General features: G+C 31.2%; 1 protein-coding gene across 1 annotated transcript; it reads right to left on the reverse strand.

The window, feature by feature from the left end:
• Positions 1-7,887: 7,887 nt before the first annotated feature.
• Bma-nphp-4 (Uncharacterized protein) lies at positions 7,888-17,607 on the reverse strand (the record flags this gene model as incomplete). The annotated part of the gene is made up of 30 exons (XM_043081980.1): positions 7,888-7,965; positions 8,148-8,312; positions 8,465-8,607; positions 9,673-9,809; positions 10,010-10,176; positions 10,296-10,384; positions 10,478-10,628; positions 10,879-11,086; positions 11,339-11,443; positions 11,638-11,756; positions 11,968-12,049; positions 12,246-12,390; positions 12,780-12,924; positions 13,157-13,300; positions 13,379-13,490; positions 13,648-13,731; positions 13,848-13,927; positions 14,114-14,225; positions 14,372-14,469; positions 14,616-14,649; positions 14,815-14,945; positions 15,226-15,350; positions 15,544-15,649; positions 15,729-15,846; positions 15,926-16,053; positions 16,224-16,426; positions 16,529-16,734; positions 16,837-16,991; positions 17,229-17,354; positions 17,455-17,607. 30 exons carry the CDS (start codon positions 17,605-17,607, stop codon positions 7,888-7,890), a joined length of 3,849 nt encoding a protein of 1,282 aa, XP_042937914.1.
• Between the last annotated feature and the right edge of the window lie 125 nt (positions 17,608-17,732).

Genomic DNA, 17,732 nt, shown 5'->3' on the forward strand with positions numbered 1-17,732 from the left:
CTCAGATGCTGCCCCAAGAATGTGTGCCGCCCACAAACAAACGTCCGATGACACCGCCCATCGTGAAGGAACTTCTCTAATCATTCAACCACCATGTGCCGGCGACTTGATTCTTCCTCCCACGTTTATGACAAATGTGTAGTTGTTGGGAAATTTTTTCTTGATTGAAACTTCATAAACAAGCAAGGGAAGAGCGAGTGGGAGAATGTCATTAATGCATCAAAGTTTCAATTGACATGTTTATTTTAAGTAATTCAGGAAATTAATTTCATTATATCACATTATTACTTCTTAAAAACTTAGCTTTTTGTGAATTTGCTTAAAATTTTAATCTCAGCAACAATTGACTTGCCCTGAACTGCATTTTGTGCTTGTCTTTGAATTGCTCAGTGTTCACCTGTCACATTTAATGACTTAATGATGTGATAAAATTTCTTGCAATTAGGCTATATCAAGTGATGAAAACAAACAGATGATTGCCAAAAATTGTGCTGAGTTATTTCAGCAAAATACAATTGAACAGTACCTAGTTTACCATTGAGTAATTGGCATTTAAATTTAATCACTGTGAATAAATATGATTAATGTTGACAATAATCAAATCGTTTTATTTATCGAATGATTGGATCATAAATAGTTCAAATAATTTAGTTTTGGCTTGCAAGAATGTCATGTCATATTATGTCGCAACTCATCTGCTTTGTCTATTTATAATGATAATAATACGTCTTCTTACTGATTACTGTCTTTTTATGGAAGCCATAGTTTTCATTCCTCTTTGACTGCCCGAAGGTGATCATCAAAATTCTTGAACATCTCTATGAAATAAAAAATAATTCCATTATATATCACCATTTATAGTCAGAAAGATAATTATTAATAACAGACGTTACAATATCATTTTTTCAACATTTTACTGGTAACAACTACGTTCCAGAATTGTCAATAGGACTTGTAAATAATTAAAAATAATGATCTTAATTTTCTTAAAGCAAGGATGATGAAATATAGTTTTGGTTGCTTTCGACTTACAATTTGTAGGAAGGGAACGCTTGGAGGGCATGAAGATATCAGAGAGAATGAAATGGGAAGGTAGGAGAAATAATAGAAGAAGCAATGGAGAATGGAGTAATTAAAATTTGAACATGATTAAGAATATTGAATTGCAATTTTAGCTTTTTTCGCAAGGTAAGTCACTAATAGTAGCTCATTCTCAGATTTGCTACTGAAAACAAGCAAATGTCAGATTTATTAAAATGTTCATTTTTTTTTAGTGTTTTAAAATACATCCGAAAAGTACTGAAAGTTCAGTAAGAGTCCAATTCTTAGTTCTGGTGACACCACATTGCGATGATACAGAAAATAATATATGCATGAACTGAAATTACGAAAATTGAGTGCTGAAAAAAACCAAAAAAGTACTGAAATACTTTGTCAAATGCAGTAAATTTTACATTATTGACAATTAGTCGATCGCGAAAAGGAAAAACGTCATTTAAATGTCGGCCATGTAGCTATGTTTATAATTTTCTTCCACCTTCATTTTTCTTATCGCAAACTCTCACGCGATGACGGGAATTTCCAGTTTAATTTTTTTAAGTTTAAAACTATTTTATTGAATTAATTCTGGATCATAAAATGCTAAAAGAAATTCGTAAAAGGATTAGGTTAGTAGGTCACGTAAGGATCAAACAAAGTGATAGACCATATAAACAAGCTTAATATATTGATTTTCATGCAATAATCCTGTTTTACCTTCGTTTTTCGTACGTTTTTCCATCAAAGGATTAGATTAGTAGGAAGGATCAAACAACTCAAAATTTCGAGTTTTATTATTTATATATTAATTTAATATTTACACATTAAGTTTTTGTTCTTTCATTTCCAGAATAAGAAATAAAGTTATTGGAATATTAAACGATCTTAAAGGATTGTTCGTAAGGAACACTTATTAAAAATTGATTTAGAACTTTTTTCTTTCTTTTTTTAAAACATTCCTCTCAATGTGTAAATTGGCACTTATGTTGATAATGACACAATTGATATATTGTGAGATGATGATGTAGAAAAAAAGAAAAATTGCAGAGCGATTTTATATTCCCTTTAAAATCCCATTTGAAATTTGCTAAAATTCCACGTTCATTTTCCTTTACTTAAGTGTACTTTGCACGTTCACGTTTACTATATCGTATTATAAAAGACGTATCAATGTTTCGACTATAATTTTTATTAAATACAGTAGTTAATTTTAGAATTACCCAGACTTATTTACTTTTCCTTCTTTACCGCTTTTGTAACTTCGGTTTCCATTGTAACACAAATTATCAAGAAAATGTCAAATATTTCAATCATTTGGTTAGTGAAATTTCATTCGAGAAATTCATGTTGTGATAATCCCGATCCCATAGCAGAATTCGCAAATCTCATTAACGGCTTTTAGTTAACATTTCAGCAAATTCCACGGTCTTGTCAGTAGCATCGGTGGTACTTAACGATTCTGATAAGAGTAGAAGGATTCATAAATAGTAGAAAATCGAGCGACTAAACAAAAATTATGATAAACGAAAAAGTTGTTTATCATGTGGAAAGGAAAAGCGACAAATATGTACCGAAAAGAGATTGGTGTTAACAAATTAGTAATGCAATGGCTTAAAAATTATCTTGTAAGTCGTTGATAAATCAGTTACAAGAAATAATCTAAGCTCATTTTTAATTTTTTTTCTTTGCTTTTTAACAAAACTGGAAGTGTTATTTGCTTTGCAAAGATTTCTACTGAAAAGGAAAGAAATGATATTATCTCGAATGAATATAAATGAATATATCAATTTTTTGACTGAATATAGCGGAACAACCAATATAGTTTACTGGCTCAACAGCAAACATTAGGATAGGACATAAACGCCAAGATAAATTTCCAAGAGAAATGTCAACATATATCGGTAACTCTCAAAATTGACCAGCTAGCGAGATGGTTGCTGACAGTTCTTCTAGTTAGTGACCTCGTGACTTTTACATTACAATCGTTATTGTTGATATTTTAAAATATCATTATTTCAAATGGTGTTTACCAAAATTAAGGAAAGTGTCATATGAAACAAGCAAGAATTCCATCGGAAACCAGTTCGAGAAAACCATACCGACCGCTGTGAATATAAATTTGCCTCGGCAAAACGTAATTGAACTCCGGATTCTTCCCTACTCACCTTTCTCACTGGTCAACAACTCATCTCCCACTTCCCATGTGAACGATTACTCTTAGCTGTTAGCGATTGCTCTTAGCAAAACACTGGCAGCAAAACAAATATGATAAGAATGATAATGATGACGATATCAGCAAATATTCATGATATGAATGACAGCAGTGACGGGAATCAGGGAAGATAAGTGTAGGAGTCAATTCTGCTTAAGATTTAGGAATGGAGCAGAGAGACTAAATCGAAAATGAAAGTTGAGAGCATTCGATCAATCATGTAAAGGATGAATTACATACAGATCAGAATTTCTTCTCTTTCTTTTTCTCTTTTTTTTCCGTCTTTCATTTTGCACATCTCTTTTATTTACAAAACTTTTGTCTCATAAAGTTAATTCATCGCGATCTTAAACTTAGTCTTTCGCTTAAGAAATCATTTCTTAGAAGTGATATGATGATGAGATCAAAGAAATAGTCACAAACTTGATAATTTCAATAACTGTCACATACGCAATTATTCGTCCCTCTGCATTAGACTGAAGTGTGCAGGTAATATTCATTGAATATTCATGACTCATATGCTGAACATCGAGATTGACTGCTGTAGTTGAGTCATTCTCGACAATTTTAACCTTTAGTACAAGTATGATAATGAGAGGGTTCGCTCGATCTTCGGGAAACATCTCTGTACCCACTTGCGTCCATCTGCCTTTATACTATTCATTTACTCATTTCTCATGTCATTGTTTCAAGTAGTTCTAGTAATGCTTGGTGCATTCCCGGCCAGTTCAGTGAAATAGTTCATCAAACTGAGAAGTATTTAGTCTTAGAGCTCAGAGACAAGCGACACTTTTCAAGCCACGTGGTCGTCAATTCGGGAACTCTGCCAACAAATACTGAATTTTTTACATTGAAAAAATTTTTAAACAGAAACAGACGTGTGAGTACATACATACATACATATAAACATAAAACACATACACACACATGCTTATACATACACATACTTGGGGATGCACACATGCGGGAGTTATCAACAAATTGATAACTGGATGGATCAAGAGTAAATCGTATTGATAAGAAGCAAAGACCTTAAAAACAATAAAGCGAAATTTATTCATCCAAAACAGAAAAGAGTGAGTGAGATTCTGAGAGAGCTTCCCAATGTTTTGTTTCGTTGTTATCAACAGTGGTCGCATCATCACTATAAGATATAAAATCTTGCATTATCTTAACTCATAGGAAAGCTTTATTTTTTTTCAACCTAAATAAGTGTAATGCTGTTATCAGATTTAGAAATAGTGCATATTTCCCAAAAGACTATCAAAACTAGCTTATACTATGGATTCAAGTGTTTGAGAAATATTATAAGACATTTGCAAATGTTTGAGAAGAAAATGAACTCCGTCATATTAAAAGTGTAAAGACATAAATGAAAGGATTATACAATAGGAACTGTATAACAGTAGCCTTGTTAAGTGCTAATTTATGACCGCCACTCATTCTGCATTGTAGTTGTTGTGTATTTGACACATGGTATGTATAGCAAATGGCATTTTATTGGAACTGTAAGTGCAATTGAATTTGTTTATTTCATTTATTTCAATTGCTGCTCCTGGAAATTCTTTCCAGGTTGCTATAATATGATTATAAAATTATTATTAATTTGATGGATATCTAACATTCATTGATGATAAAAATGACAAGATATAAATAAAATTTCTAGAAACTGTGAGACAAATAGAGTGGATGAACTCCTTGGAGCATTAAAATTATATTAATTTTAAAAGAATAATACATTTGAGTTCGCATGCACTATAAGTTTCATTATAATTTTGAAACATTTCGATTCTATTTAAACACATAACGAATTTATTCCTTTTCCCTTCATTTTTATTGAATATATTCTGTTAATATACTGACCCATGTTTTTTATTTAAATACATTCAACGTGGAAAGATGAAAGAGTATGTTATTTACGACACCCACCGTACACTCGTATTGCATCATTTTTCGTCATCCAATCATTAAAAAAAAAAACAAAGATCAAAATTTCAGCTGTGCCTAACTGATCGTATTTGTATGTTAACAAATCTTTCGGCAGTTAGTTGATCAATTATTCATCCAGTCAGTCGATAAATCATTCGTTCAGTTAGTAACTTTATTGATAATTATATCCTTTTTATCCTTTTACATTTTTATATATTTACAGATATCTTCTATCGCTTGAAAGAGTTTCGAAACTGATTTAGAAATATTAATATTTCTTCACTTTTCTTGCATCTTTGAGAATAAAAAGGGCATGAAAACAGAATCAGTTGAAATAATTTTCGTTGAGCGACTATGCTGCACTTACTACATTCACGGTTGCTGTTGTGTGGGGACTAGTTTTTCATCTCTTCTCAGGTACTGAGGATTACCTAACATTTATCTTGATAGCTCGGAAATCTATCTTTAGGAGGATATCTGAAGATTCACTATTTGAAACAGAAGGAAGAATATCTTTGTATGCTTAAGCAAGAAAACTACGAGATAGAAACTTTCTGAAGATAGGAAGGAAAACTTTGTGCACAGTAATGGCCGAGAGAGAATAACATGGATACAGTGACAGATCTATCTATCTATAAATATTCTTTCGAATTTTAAGCAATGAAAAAATATAACTGTCAATAAAGTTGAACAAATGAATGAATGATTAATCGACTGATTGGATGAATAATTGATCAATTGATTGCCAAAGGATTTTTTACACACAAATACGAAAAGTAAGATAGAGCTAAAATTTTAATCTTTTTTCTGATGATTGGATGACGAAAAATGATGCAATACGGGCATACGATGGGGTCATAAATAACGTATCACTCTTTCATCCTTGTCTGTTGAATGTATTTGAACAACAACTACGTTAATGTATTATCAGAATATATCTGATAAAGATTGGGGAAGAAAAAAAAAGTATTTTTATCATTTTAAATCAAAACTTAAATTCAATTAAAGTTAAATTATAAAAATCTAAATTTCTATCTTAAATGAAATTCCAGATTTAACTGAAATCGATATCTGGTAGTTTCCATTATGCAAACAAAGAGTAACCAATTGGACGAATTATTTCGGACTTAGACTTAGATAAGCACACCCCAAGGATTTTGAGCGGTTATATCATTACTAGTAACACCATAAAAATGTAAATCTTAGTCCACAAATAGGAAGTTAATTTGGTGCCTTGAATTTGAGTGAACTATTTTCTGGATTCTAGTACATCCTATATTACATTGTACTAATACTTGAATTATCATTATTTGACTTCAAACATAATTATTACCACATGTATCGCAGAATTATAGAAACTTTTGGAATGAATTGATTACACTGAAAGAAAAACTTCCCTAATTCTCAAGTTCTCAGCAAAAACTTTCATCTACCTTAAAGTTTTAATGTAATTACAGGTTGATCTCTAACCATATATTTCTTTTGTTGGTAATCAGCAGTCAAAATCGGAAGAAAAGGAATACAAGCTGTATACTTTGTAAGAGGCTTACTTAAAACATTATTGCTGGAACAAGACTAAGGTAGTCTTAAAATCAATATTTTGTTTTAGAGGTACTGTTATAATCAAAAATACAAGAATTCGATAAAAACTAAATTTCAGACAAATATTGTTTGAATCGTCTTTTAATGAATGTTGATTTTTAAACATTTCCAAACTGAAAATACAACTGACATTGTATAAGTTTAATTCTGTTAATAATTGCTTGAAAGTGTATCTGAAATTTACTTCCTAGGAATTTTACTGGTCTCGAAAATCAAGCCGAAAGAGAAGTGTAGTTAATAACAGTACTTTGTATTTTCGCTAATATATATTTTTTGAATCATTTCTTCCCTAACTTTTCCCTAACTTCTTCCTAAATCTTTTGAATCACTTCTTCTCTAACCTTAGAATAATCATAATAAGGTTTCGCAATCAAGCATTATATTACCTACCACTGTGAGAAGGAAAACAAACCATATGAAAAATCCGCTTGATAACACAAATTTCTCTCTAACTGAACAATTTTTTTTAGAAACTTACGAATGCTAAATTATGTTAGCTAATATTTTAGATCCTCAATGTTTTCAATTCATAAACTTTTGCCGCATCAAAGCTTCCTTCCCAAGCCAAATTATTTGTAAAGATTAATAATTATGAAATAAAAAATGACATTTTTAGTTGCACTTACAAATGGCATTCTCTAAATTCTAAAGCGACAGCCTATTTATAAATTACATTTCTTCGATAGATATTGTTATACTGCAGCTTACTAATTTAAGAAAGTAGTCTAAAGACACATTTTCTATCATTTCAATTTTGAATAAAAAATATCAGAGCACAAAAACTGACAAAATCTTTTAAAACGAAAACTGTCTATGGTCTATGGTAATGGTAATATCAGCAATATCCCGACAAGATCGAATATTTTAGATTATGATTACAGACTCGACTTCTACAAAAGCTATTGTCTCATAGGAAAATTGTAGCTTTTAAAATAATAAATAATAAAATCGTTAAAAATTAAAGCAGAATAATAGGAAACTATTCGCTGATACAAAACTTCTACAGGAAAATTCTTTTCCATTGATGTAGACAGAATATTAAACTACACACTGGTATTCGAAAGTATTTTATCTCGCACTGAAGTGTTTTTGATAGGAATTCGTCTCTAATCATGATAAATCAATTTCATAGAATAGGCTTCTTCTTGAAGATTGTTTTCCACATTCGTAACAAATATAAGCACCTGGAAGTGAAAGAAATTTCTGAGAGATGACCAAATCTTCTAAATTTTAACTTGCAAATGATTATTAAGAAGAATTACAGAAATTACAGGAGAGAGATTAGAAAATTAATATTTAAAAATTCAAATGAAAACAAAAAATGTTTCGTTACGATTATAGGCATTAAAAAAAATGGGATGAATACCTCAGGTAATTTCACTCCATTATTTAGCAGGAATATTAAAGAAACATCAATTGCTTTATGCCCAGAAAGCATAACGATATCATTTTCAATCCGGACGTACTCTGGATGCGAACAAGAAATCCGAAATGAGCGTTGCACACTGTACCGATTCTTCACAGTTAATGCCTGAAAAAACGAAAATATGAAATAATTCAATATGAAATAATTTAAATTTTCATGTAATATTATTATAAAAATTAAAATCATAACAAAAATTTCTGAAAATATCTTTTTTGATGCTAATATGAATAGATGTTACGTGCGATGATATGACTTACGATTGTTTGATCCCTATTGTTTTGCAAATAAACTTCAAATATTTTAGTGATGTTCGCTTCTTGCACATTTACTGCAATCATCCATTGATAAAGCAAATGATTTGTTCGTTCATCAGTTGCGGAAATCAGCACCATGCGGAAACCTTCAAGAAATATGGAATTCACAATTTATTTTTTATATCTCAGTTCTTTTTACATGATAATTATTCGATATCTACCTTTTAATAAGTCACAATCGCTGGAAACACATTTCTGAAAGTAACTAAAGAACAAAGGATTCAGTGTCTGAGTGCATTCATTTTATCCATTTAGCCAAGTCCTAAAGCGGATATTCGATGTTACTCAAATATAACTGAATTTAATCAAAGATCCGAATATAGTTTAGCGACTGAAGACTACTATACATATTATTAAAACGCAAGTCGTGTAATATTAAAATTCTTTCTGTTGAATTCACAATAAATTTCGAAAATTTCAAGGACCTTCCAGAAATATTCATTTTTGAAATAAAACTTTTTAATTAAACATATATTAATCCCTATTGATCCCACAATAGAGAAGAATTTCTGATCTTACTGCACAGAAGACTTTTTTCAAGAATTTACAGAGAAGGCATTTCTTGATTACAGAACAGATATCGTATGTTTGATCTTTTTAAATAAAAGGCATTCCTTGAAGAGAATTTACATAAAAGGCATTTCCTGATGGTAAGAATAGATATCGCATCTTTGATCTTTTTAAATAGAAGGCATTTTCTATGAGTAATTTACACAGAAGGCATTTCTTGATAACAAAATAGATACCATATCTTTCATCTTTTTAAGTGGAAGATATTTTTCAATGAGAGTTTACACAGAAGGCATTTCTTGATAACAAAAATAGATATCGTATCTTTGATCTTTTTAAATATAAGGCACTTCCAGATGAGGATTTACATAGAAGACAATTCTTGATGATATGAATAGGCGCAGTACCTTTGATCGTTTTACATAGAAGGCATTTTTTATTTTTCGATGAGAAGGATAAACATCGTCTGCGGATTCAGGAACTGATAAGACTATCACAACAAAATCAATATTGACTGACCTTGAGGAAGGATCGCTAGGCAGAGTATACAGATGTTAAAGCAGGGAAAAAAAATTATTCCACATTTCTGTATTTAAAACATAGTAGTTTATATTTTTTTTGCTAAGAATACATCTACTAACCTATGAAATTCGGTAAGAAATGAACTACAGCATTCAAAGTGCCACCAAATTGCGCTGCAATTGCATCTGATGGATGAACCTCAAAATTTTTTGAAGAGCTTCCGAAACGAACCAGGCCACTGCATTTATCATCAGTTCTAAAAGTAATTTATAAATAGTAATTGCTTAAGTAGATGTTAAAAAAGCAAAAGAAAGGCTAAAAAGAATGAAATTTGATCGGACAGTAGCAATAAAATATATGAATTCTCACTTCTCCAGGTGAAGAAATGAATTTCAAGGAAATGTCTCTTACAACCAAGTGAAAGTAAAATTTCGAATATCGAAGAATTTTATCTACTTTAAAACGATGGGAATTTTAATGAGTTGTGCTCGAACAGCATTTAGATTGATTTGATTCACCGAATGAATGTGTATTAACCATGCTCCAAGAACAGTGCTGTAATACTGGTCAGCAAAAAAAATTACAGTGAATGTTCGCAACATTGGTGCTTTACCAGTTTGACACTGTAAAAAGTTGCAAATTAACATCATGAACAGAACAAACAAAACTTGAGAACTAAAAAAAAAAAAAAAAAACTGCCACAGAATTTTTATTTCCAATAATATAATCAAGTTAAATATACTGTAAAATGTAAATCCTGAGAGCCATCGCAATTGTTCTTAAATGAAGTCAGTACAAGGGGATCCGTACAACGAATGGAAAGCACACGATCTGAAATAAACACTTTGGAGATAATAAAAATTATATGAATTTTGTTTCTTGCTTCGAAGGGAAAATGAACTTAAAAACTGTTTCGATGACTACTTTTATATCCGGTAATATGAATAATCTTAGACAGCGTTGTTTCCGCTTCGTGATAGAAACGAAATGAATTAGAAATAATGTTATGACGATTTCCAATCAATAAGTCTAAGATTGCTATTGGTTCACCACCATTTTTCTTTTTGAATATTATCTGAAACTTACATATAGATTTATAAATATTTCAAACAATTCAAAACCTACTTAAATGTATTAAAAGGCAATTGTCACCATTGTAAAAAGCATTAAATCAGCGGGATTTTTCCCAGCAATGCATGGAAAAGTTAGCAAGATGATTAGCATAGCGAGAAGTAGAAATATTGACTGACTGAAAATTGCAGAAAAAGGAATAGTAAAACCTCTATAAGGGCATTCCTAAATTTTTATTTAATTTCTCACGCTACTTTGACTTGATTTTTGATTTGTTCCTGAGGTAGTGCAAATCCATCGTAAATAAACGGTGCACATATAGTTTCCATAGGTTTCAGGAAAATGTGCACTTCGGTGATTTGTTCATCCTTTCTTGATATTTGATAAAGATCCCTTTCAAGTGGAGTTTCAATCCCATACATATTTTTGTAATATTGCCATAATCCCACATCAAAAAGTGGTCTACAATACTTTAATAAATTATTATCCCACAGTTGCAGACAAGACTATTTATAGGTCTGTTTCAAATTTATCATGGATAATTTTCAAACATTTATTAGCAAATCTCGATCCCTTTGCGAAGAAATAGAATAGAAATCTGAATTTTGGGATATTACTCCAGCCTTCTTAATCATTTGAAATCATAACATATTTCTAGCAGAATTCCAAAAGGATAATTCCAATTACAAAATCCGATAAAGATATACAGCTTACTTCAATGTGCTCTCAGCAGTGTCCACAACGATAACAGCTGGATATGGTTCAGTATTTTGAAGCATGTACTCGAAAAATATGACTTGACCATATTTTGGATAAATGCTATAAAAAATTGATTGCATTGTGGCAGCATAAAATTTAGCGTGACTTAAACAATTTAAATTCATTTCGAAGAAAAACAGTATTGCAGAGATTGAGATTATATCAGATATAAAATATATCAACTATCCATTAGCTATTTATATTTGACTAGAACTTAATAGTATGCACAATTCTCCAGTATGCACAATTCATACCGATATTCTGTAGTTATTGATTTGAAAACGACTTTTAATAATTTCGATGCTTTATCTTCATCACGTAGTTTTTTGTATGCTTCTAATTCTTGCTGAAACAGATATCGCTTCATTGATCCCTGCAATATTTCTTATTACACGAATATTGGAAAACTTACTTGTATTTACAAAACAGTAAATTTAAAAACTGCATTTTCTCATGAATATCGTTTTTTTTTTTTCAATTTTTGCGTTTGCAAAGTGTTGGAAAACCAAAAGCAATTATGCTAATATTCTCTATAGATTTTTATAAGTGTTAAATCGATTTTTTAAAAGATCAGTAATTCATACTTTTGTCGTGAGTGGCAGATTTTTTGTTCTCAGGTTTTTTGCATCGTTCACAATTTCATTATAACGCTGGTCTATATCCAACCTAATAGGATTAATTGAACTTCTTCCGAAGAATTTTTTACATTAATTATTGTTTCTAAAGATTTCCACTAACAAAATGAGCATTAATTAAAATCCGACAATTGAAAAGTTTCTAACAGTAAGCAAGAATTCAATTTGCCACATATAGCACAAAATATAAAGCTTGTTGCAGTAGATTCCAAGGTCGAATTATTCACCTTTGAGCAGCCAGGAAACGTTGCAGCGAATTTTCATGGATTGGATTCAGTGATTTAGCTCTAATCTTGTATGACTCATTTTCATTTTCACCGATTCGAGTCAGCTGTCGGCTTACAACTGCATTGGTTCGACTTCGTAGTGAATCTAAACAATAAAATTAGCGAGCCACAAAGAAATTTTTTTTTTGTAAACCAATTCTAAATTTGACAAATGTATTTTAATTTAATTTAAAAATGATAAAAGACCGTTGTTGTTAGCCTTCTTACATATTAAGCGATTTACTATGATAGAAACACATTTTACCTACCAGATAAGCTAGAAGATTTAAATCGTACTGATTACTAGTAATTCTTAAAGACTGGTTAAAGATAGCGCAATATTTTCAATCTCATCGACCGCATATCGGTCGTTGTGAATCTAATAAATGAAGTGAATGCTTTCTATCACTATATCAAAAATTTCTTTGTACATAACCCCAACTTTGATTCTTAAATAACGATTTATTCATTTTTTGCATGAAGCAGTTATCGTACCCATTTGTTTAAAGCATGGATGACCAACACTGGCTAATCGAAGTAATAGTTCACATGTTATGATGGATGGTTCAGGAAAATTGCTGAGCACTACCGCACTTTGTATATCAACTTGTATTGCTTCGCATCCACGTCTCAGTAAACACTATAAAAAATTTCTTTAATTTTACTAATTTAAAATATCTCAAGTACCACAAATTGTCTCGCGCGAAAATAATCGTAGATAACTTGTATTTTTCGAAAATGTGACATCAACAAAAATTTTTTTTTTGATTCTAGAAAGATAAAAACTCCTATTTACAAATTTGTGTTTCTTTTCAATCTACTCAGTCTAGCTATTTAAATAAAATAGAACTATTTAAAAAAATTCAGATAACCTTTAGTGGAATATACGATTTGCCAAGAGGTAACAAAGACTGGGCATCCCATACATCAACAATCGCATGGCCATTTGATAGATAGTTAATGTAATCTTCTTCGTCCCCATCTGGAAATGAATTTCCATCAACCATATATCTTACCTGAAATTCCAAATATCAACCCTGTTCGAGACTATAAATTATTCTCCTCGAATATGTACGGACAAAAATAATTTTCACAGTGAAGCCATTGCAGTGTTCTTTAGCTATCTCCTCGATGTTTCCTCTGCGCTTCAGAACAAATAATTGTTGGTGGAGATTTGCTTTTGAATAAACTGTATCCAGCCATAATCTATAAATTATGATTATTTCAAAAGGTAATTTTCCCCTCATTTTGCCAGTTATGAATTTACATTTAGAAAGAATTAAGTTATATTCGATATGTTTTTCGTAAAGTACTAATTTCTAAAGTTACACAAATTTTTCAGTTGAAAAATTAAATAACAAACCTTTCAGTTGTAACTGTGTGGAAACGAAAAAATTCAATTGTAAAGAATACCGAAGTTGGTATCTTGACGCAACCATTTTCTAAGCTAAAAAATACAGCCATATTATAAGAATTGTATTAGCTAGTTTTAATTCAATATTTTAAAGCTATTAGGATAATAATTTAGGACGATTTCTGATGCTTATAGTTAGGAGAGAAAACCTGATTTCAACGGCCATAAATTGCACAATGATTTCATTCGTATGCAGTTTATCGTTCAGTTCAACATTGATATCTGCAGTCTATCATAAAATACAGTTAAATCTTCTACACTATTCAATTCCAATATTATATCAGTTATTGCTTTTTTAGAAAGAGTATCTATAAATTAAGCATTACCATCTTGCAAAAAGCAAATTTAAAGTTTTGAAAACTTGATGGAAATGCTTTACTCGACCTTTGAATCGCAAAAAATTCAATGAATCTACCGGGAAATTTTCGATGTCTACAACTTTCGGCTTGTTTCCATTGCGATCTTTGATAGGGGTGAATGAAATGTCGGCCAGGACAGCAAGAGACGTACGACATATGTTTGATGTCCTAAATATATCAGAAAAATCAATTATTGCTCTTTTAGGAAGAATATCTACAAATTAAGCATTACCGTCTTCTATAAAATTATAATCTAAAAATGTTCGTAAAATTATAAAATGATTGTAAGCGAAAAACAGAAAAACAGTTTATACCTAACTAACGGTGAACCATAAATTTTCACGCTCGTATAAGTAGTATCACATTTCAGCTCTTCACTTAATGGAATTTTTTCATCAGAATTTTCTTTTTCCTGAAATACATCTGATCAACTCTGTTTCACCAACCATGCACCAACAATTTTGTGTACACCAATGAACATATATTTTACAATCGCTGTACGTAATACGTGCGCCACATTAAGTACTTTGGCTATTTCAAAAATTATCAAAAGATTACCAGTGATGAGGACAGCAACGTTTTGATTTCGTGCCTGGAATAACTGAATCATTTAATGAATTTTTCCAAAACTTTTTTAAAATCAATATCAATTGCTCTATATTTCCCATCTAGAACATGCAAAAGCATTTCTTCAGCAAGCTACAGATTCATATATGAGTAATATAAAGAACAAAATATTGCAATCCTGTTTTCGCACATTTTTTCAGAATTCTGAGCAGCTTGAGTAGACTTAAGTTGATGTCTAGTAGATTCTACATTGGATCTTTTCAAGTTATGCAGCTGTGACTCATTATTAACATGTGTTGAAATATCTAACAGTTGCTCGATCTGGAAAATTTTCCTCAGTTGAAGAATGAAAAACAATTACTTCCTGAAAATAAATGATATACATTCAAATTACTAATTAATAAAATAATTCGCTGTGATAATGAACTAAATTATTAGCCATGTCAAATTAAAAATATATGAGGGAGGCATGGAAATCGAACATTAATGTTCAGAGACTGTTACGAGCTCGAAATCTTGACAAATTGCCCGCCGACCATTCTGACAAAGTAAAAAACAGAGTAAACAAAGTAAAAAAAACAGAATTAGTATGACTTATAACCTTTCCTAGTCCTGAACATATGAATATAATCTGAATCCTTGGCAACTGGTTGCAAAAAGGCAAATCAGAACGAAAAGCAAACGAGTTTTTAAATACCAAACGTTCATCCGGATTAATGTTTGGTCCTAAATAGATTTTCAATTTTTTTTTTAATGAAGAAAACAATAAATTAGCAAGAGAGGAAGAATATCCCTTCTTTGAAAATCAGTATTTTATGCGGAAGAGAGGAGTGAGAAGCTCACACCTTTATTCGTGCTATGTGATAAATTTATTTGAAAAAATGAAATTAGAGAGATGAGAAAACTGAACAAATAATACCTCCGAGTAAAGGGACGGTAATCTCACCATTAGGAACAATATCTACAGCGAAGGGACACCAAGCACCCCAGCAGACCACCACTGACTGCGATGAATGTATTGTACCCTGAAAACGGAATTTATCTGAATTATCACTGAAATAGTTTATCAAAGTTGATATTATAATTTCAGTAATAAGTACTAACATCACATGAATAAACTCCGACAAGATAGTCCAACGAGAAGACGATGGCAAAGTGGGGATCTGGAATTATTCTATTTAAAATCACACTTCCATTCATAAACAAACTTTGCGACTCCGATCTGAAATTTTAACAACTTTGTATTTCGAGAACAATTAAAACTATAATACTAGTAATTTTAGAATTTTACAGAAATTTACGTTAAATTTGATTTGTTCATTAGCTTATTCAATTTCATTTGCGGGATATTGCAAATTTGATTTTCCGATGAACCAAAGTGTAGACACTGCGGTTTCTCGATATAGCATAGACCGTTATGAACTCCAATCTAAACAGTTTTCAATTTCCAATTCATTTTTCGAAAATCGAAAGCTTGAAGCAATTCAAACTGTCATATTTCTGATTTTTCAAGATACTAACTCAAAATTAACTTAATTTTTGAAGAAAAAATCGACACCTCTAACATCAGAAAATCTCTAAAGAAAACAGAGAGTGTACCGTGATTCTTCGTTCCAGAACCTCCATCATTTTAATATTAATGTCTGCAGGTGACCTGTTTGCTCGATAAAGTCTGTCATTATTTATCAAATGAAGTAGAATTTGTTCAAATTTGTAGACATCCATACCGAACGACAAATTTACCTTGCTTAAAATGAACGTTCGACATTCCAGAGCTTCTGGAAGAACGACTTGAAATTCGCCTAAAAATTCCTGTATTTAATAATACTTTTTCAAAGAAAGAAAAAAAAAATTTTTAATTCAGGAGAAATTTACATGGAAGCAAACTTCACATTGAATCTAACCGTGATATGATGTTCGCAACCCAGGAATATCTTCCCACTTGTCAAACATATACCACTCAGGAATGAAGTTCAATACACTGTACATTCCTTGATATATTTCTAAGCAAATTTCTAGACTGGTATCTGCTTTCCAAGAAACATTTATCGTTTTCAATTCAGAACCCATGAAAAATAACGCTTTCGGAGATCCTGGATATAGTGGTAGTCTGGAAAAGATTATATATAAAAAAATTAAAGTAGGAAGACATCGCAAAATGGTGGATGACTGAAAAATCGTGGCTTGCAAATGAGTGAAATATTCGTGACACCTGCGGAAGGCAGTTGCATTCCTGGTGTTTTCCAACGATAACGAAGTCCATGCTGCTGTGTATAGATGACTCCAATTTTCTCCTCGTTGTTCTCCCTCAACCACTTCCACGACTGTGTCGATATTATCGGTAAATGGACACCAGAAGAAGATTACCTATAGCTTTTCATTACATTATATCTTTATACATTATATATCTCATCGGTATTACCAGAACATTGAACATCAATAGCATTTGAATTCCTAAATCCCTCAGTTTTATATTTAAACTAAACATTTTCATTTGTGGTTTGCTAATCCGATTGCAGTAAATTAGAAAGAAATCTGAAATGTACACACACCACATACGTATACCTACACACACATACATCTTTAGATGGAAATATTACCTACCTCAGCAAAAGATATGGAATCAGAGCCAGAATGGTACCATCCCCCATAAAACGGTTTCCCGAAGTAATATTTTCGCTGTTTATCATAGAAATAGGCATGAATACGATATGACTTGTCCATTTTTAACTGCAAAACAAAGAAGTTCTATAAATAAAGGGAAATTTGGGTGACATTTTTCACCATACTTCTAGTACTATCCCCAAATATTTGCAAAAGAAATAGTTACACCAGGCAGTTGCGCATTTCGTAATGATAACGCGTAGCATTCCGCTTTATCGTATCCGTGGATCGGTAAACGTCGCGGTGGTACATGCCGACACATTCGTACTTTTTGATACCATTCGTTAATATTACTTATGTCCGATTTATCTTCAAACATTACTGAAATTTTTTCAACTTTTTAATTTTGATTTTGAGATGGATTTTATACTTACAGACAAATGATATGTGAAATTATGAAAATAGCAAAAGTAAAGGTACGAAACTAAGCCTTCACTCCCTCAG

This window comes from Brugia malayi, assembly GCF_000002995.4.
Source record: "Brugia malayi strain FR3 genome assembly, contig: Bm_v4_Chr4_scaffold_001, whole genome shotgun sequence".
NCBI classification, from domain to species: domain Eukaryota; kingdom Metazoa; phylum Nematoda; class Chromadorea; order Rhabditida; family Onchocercidae; genus Brugia; species Brugia malayi.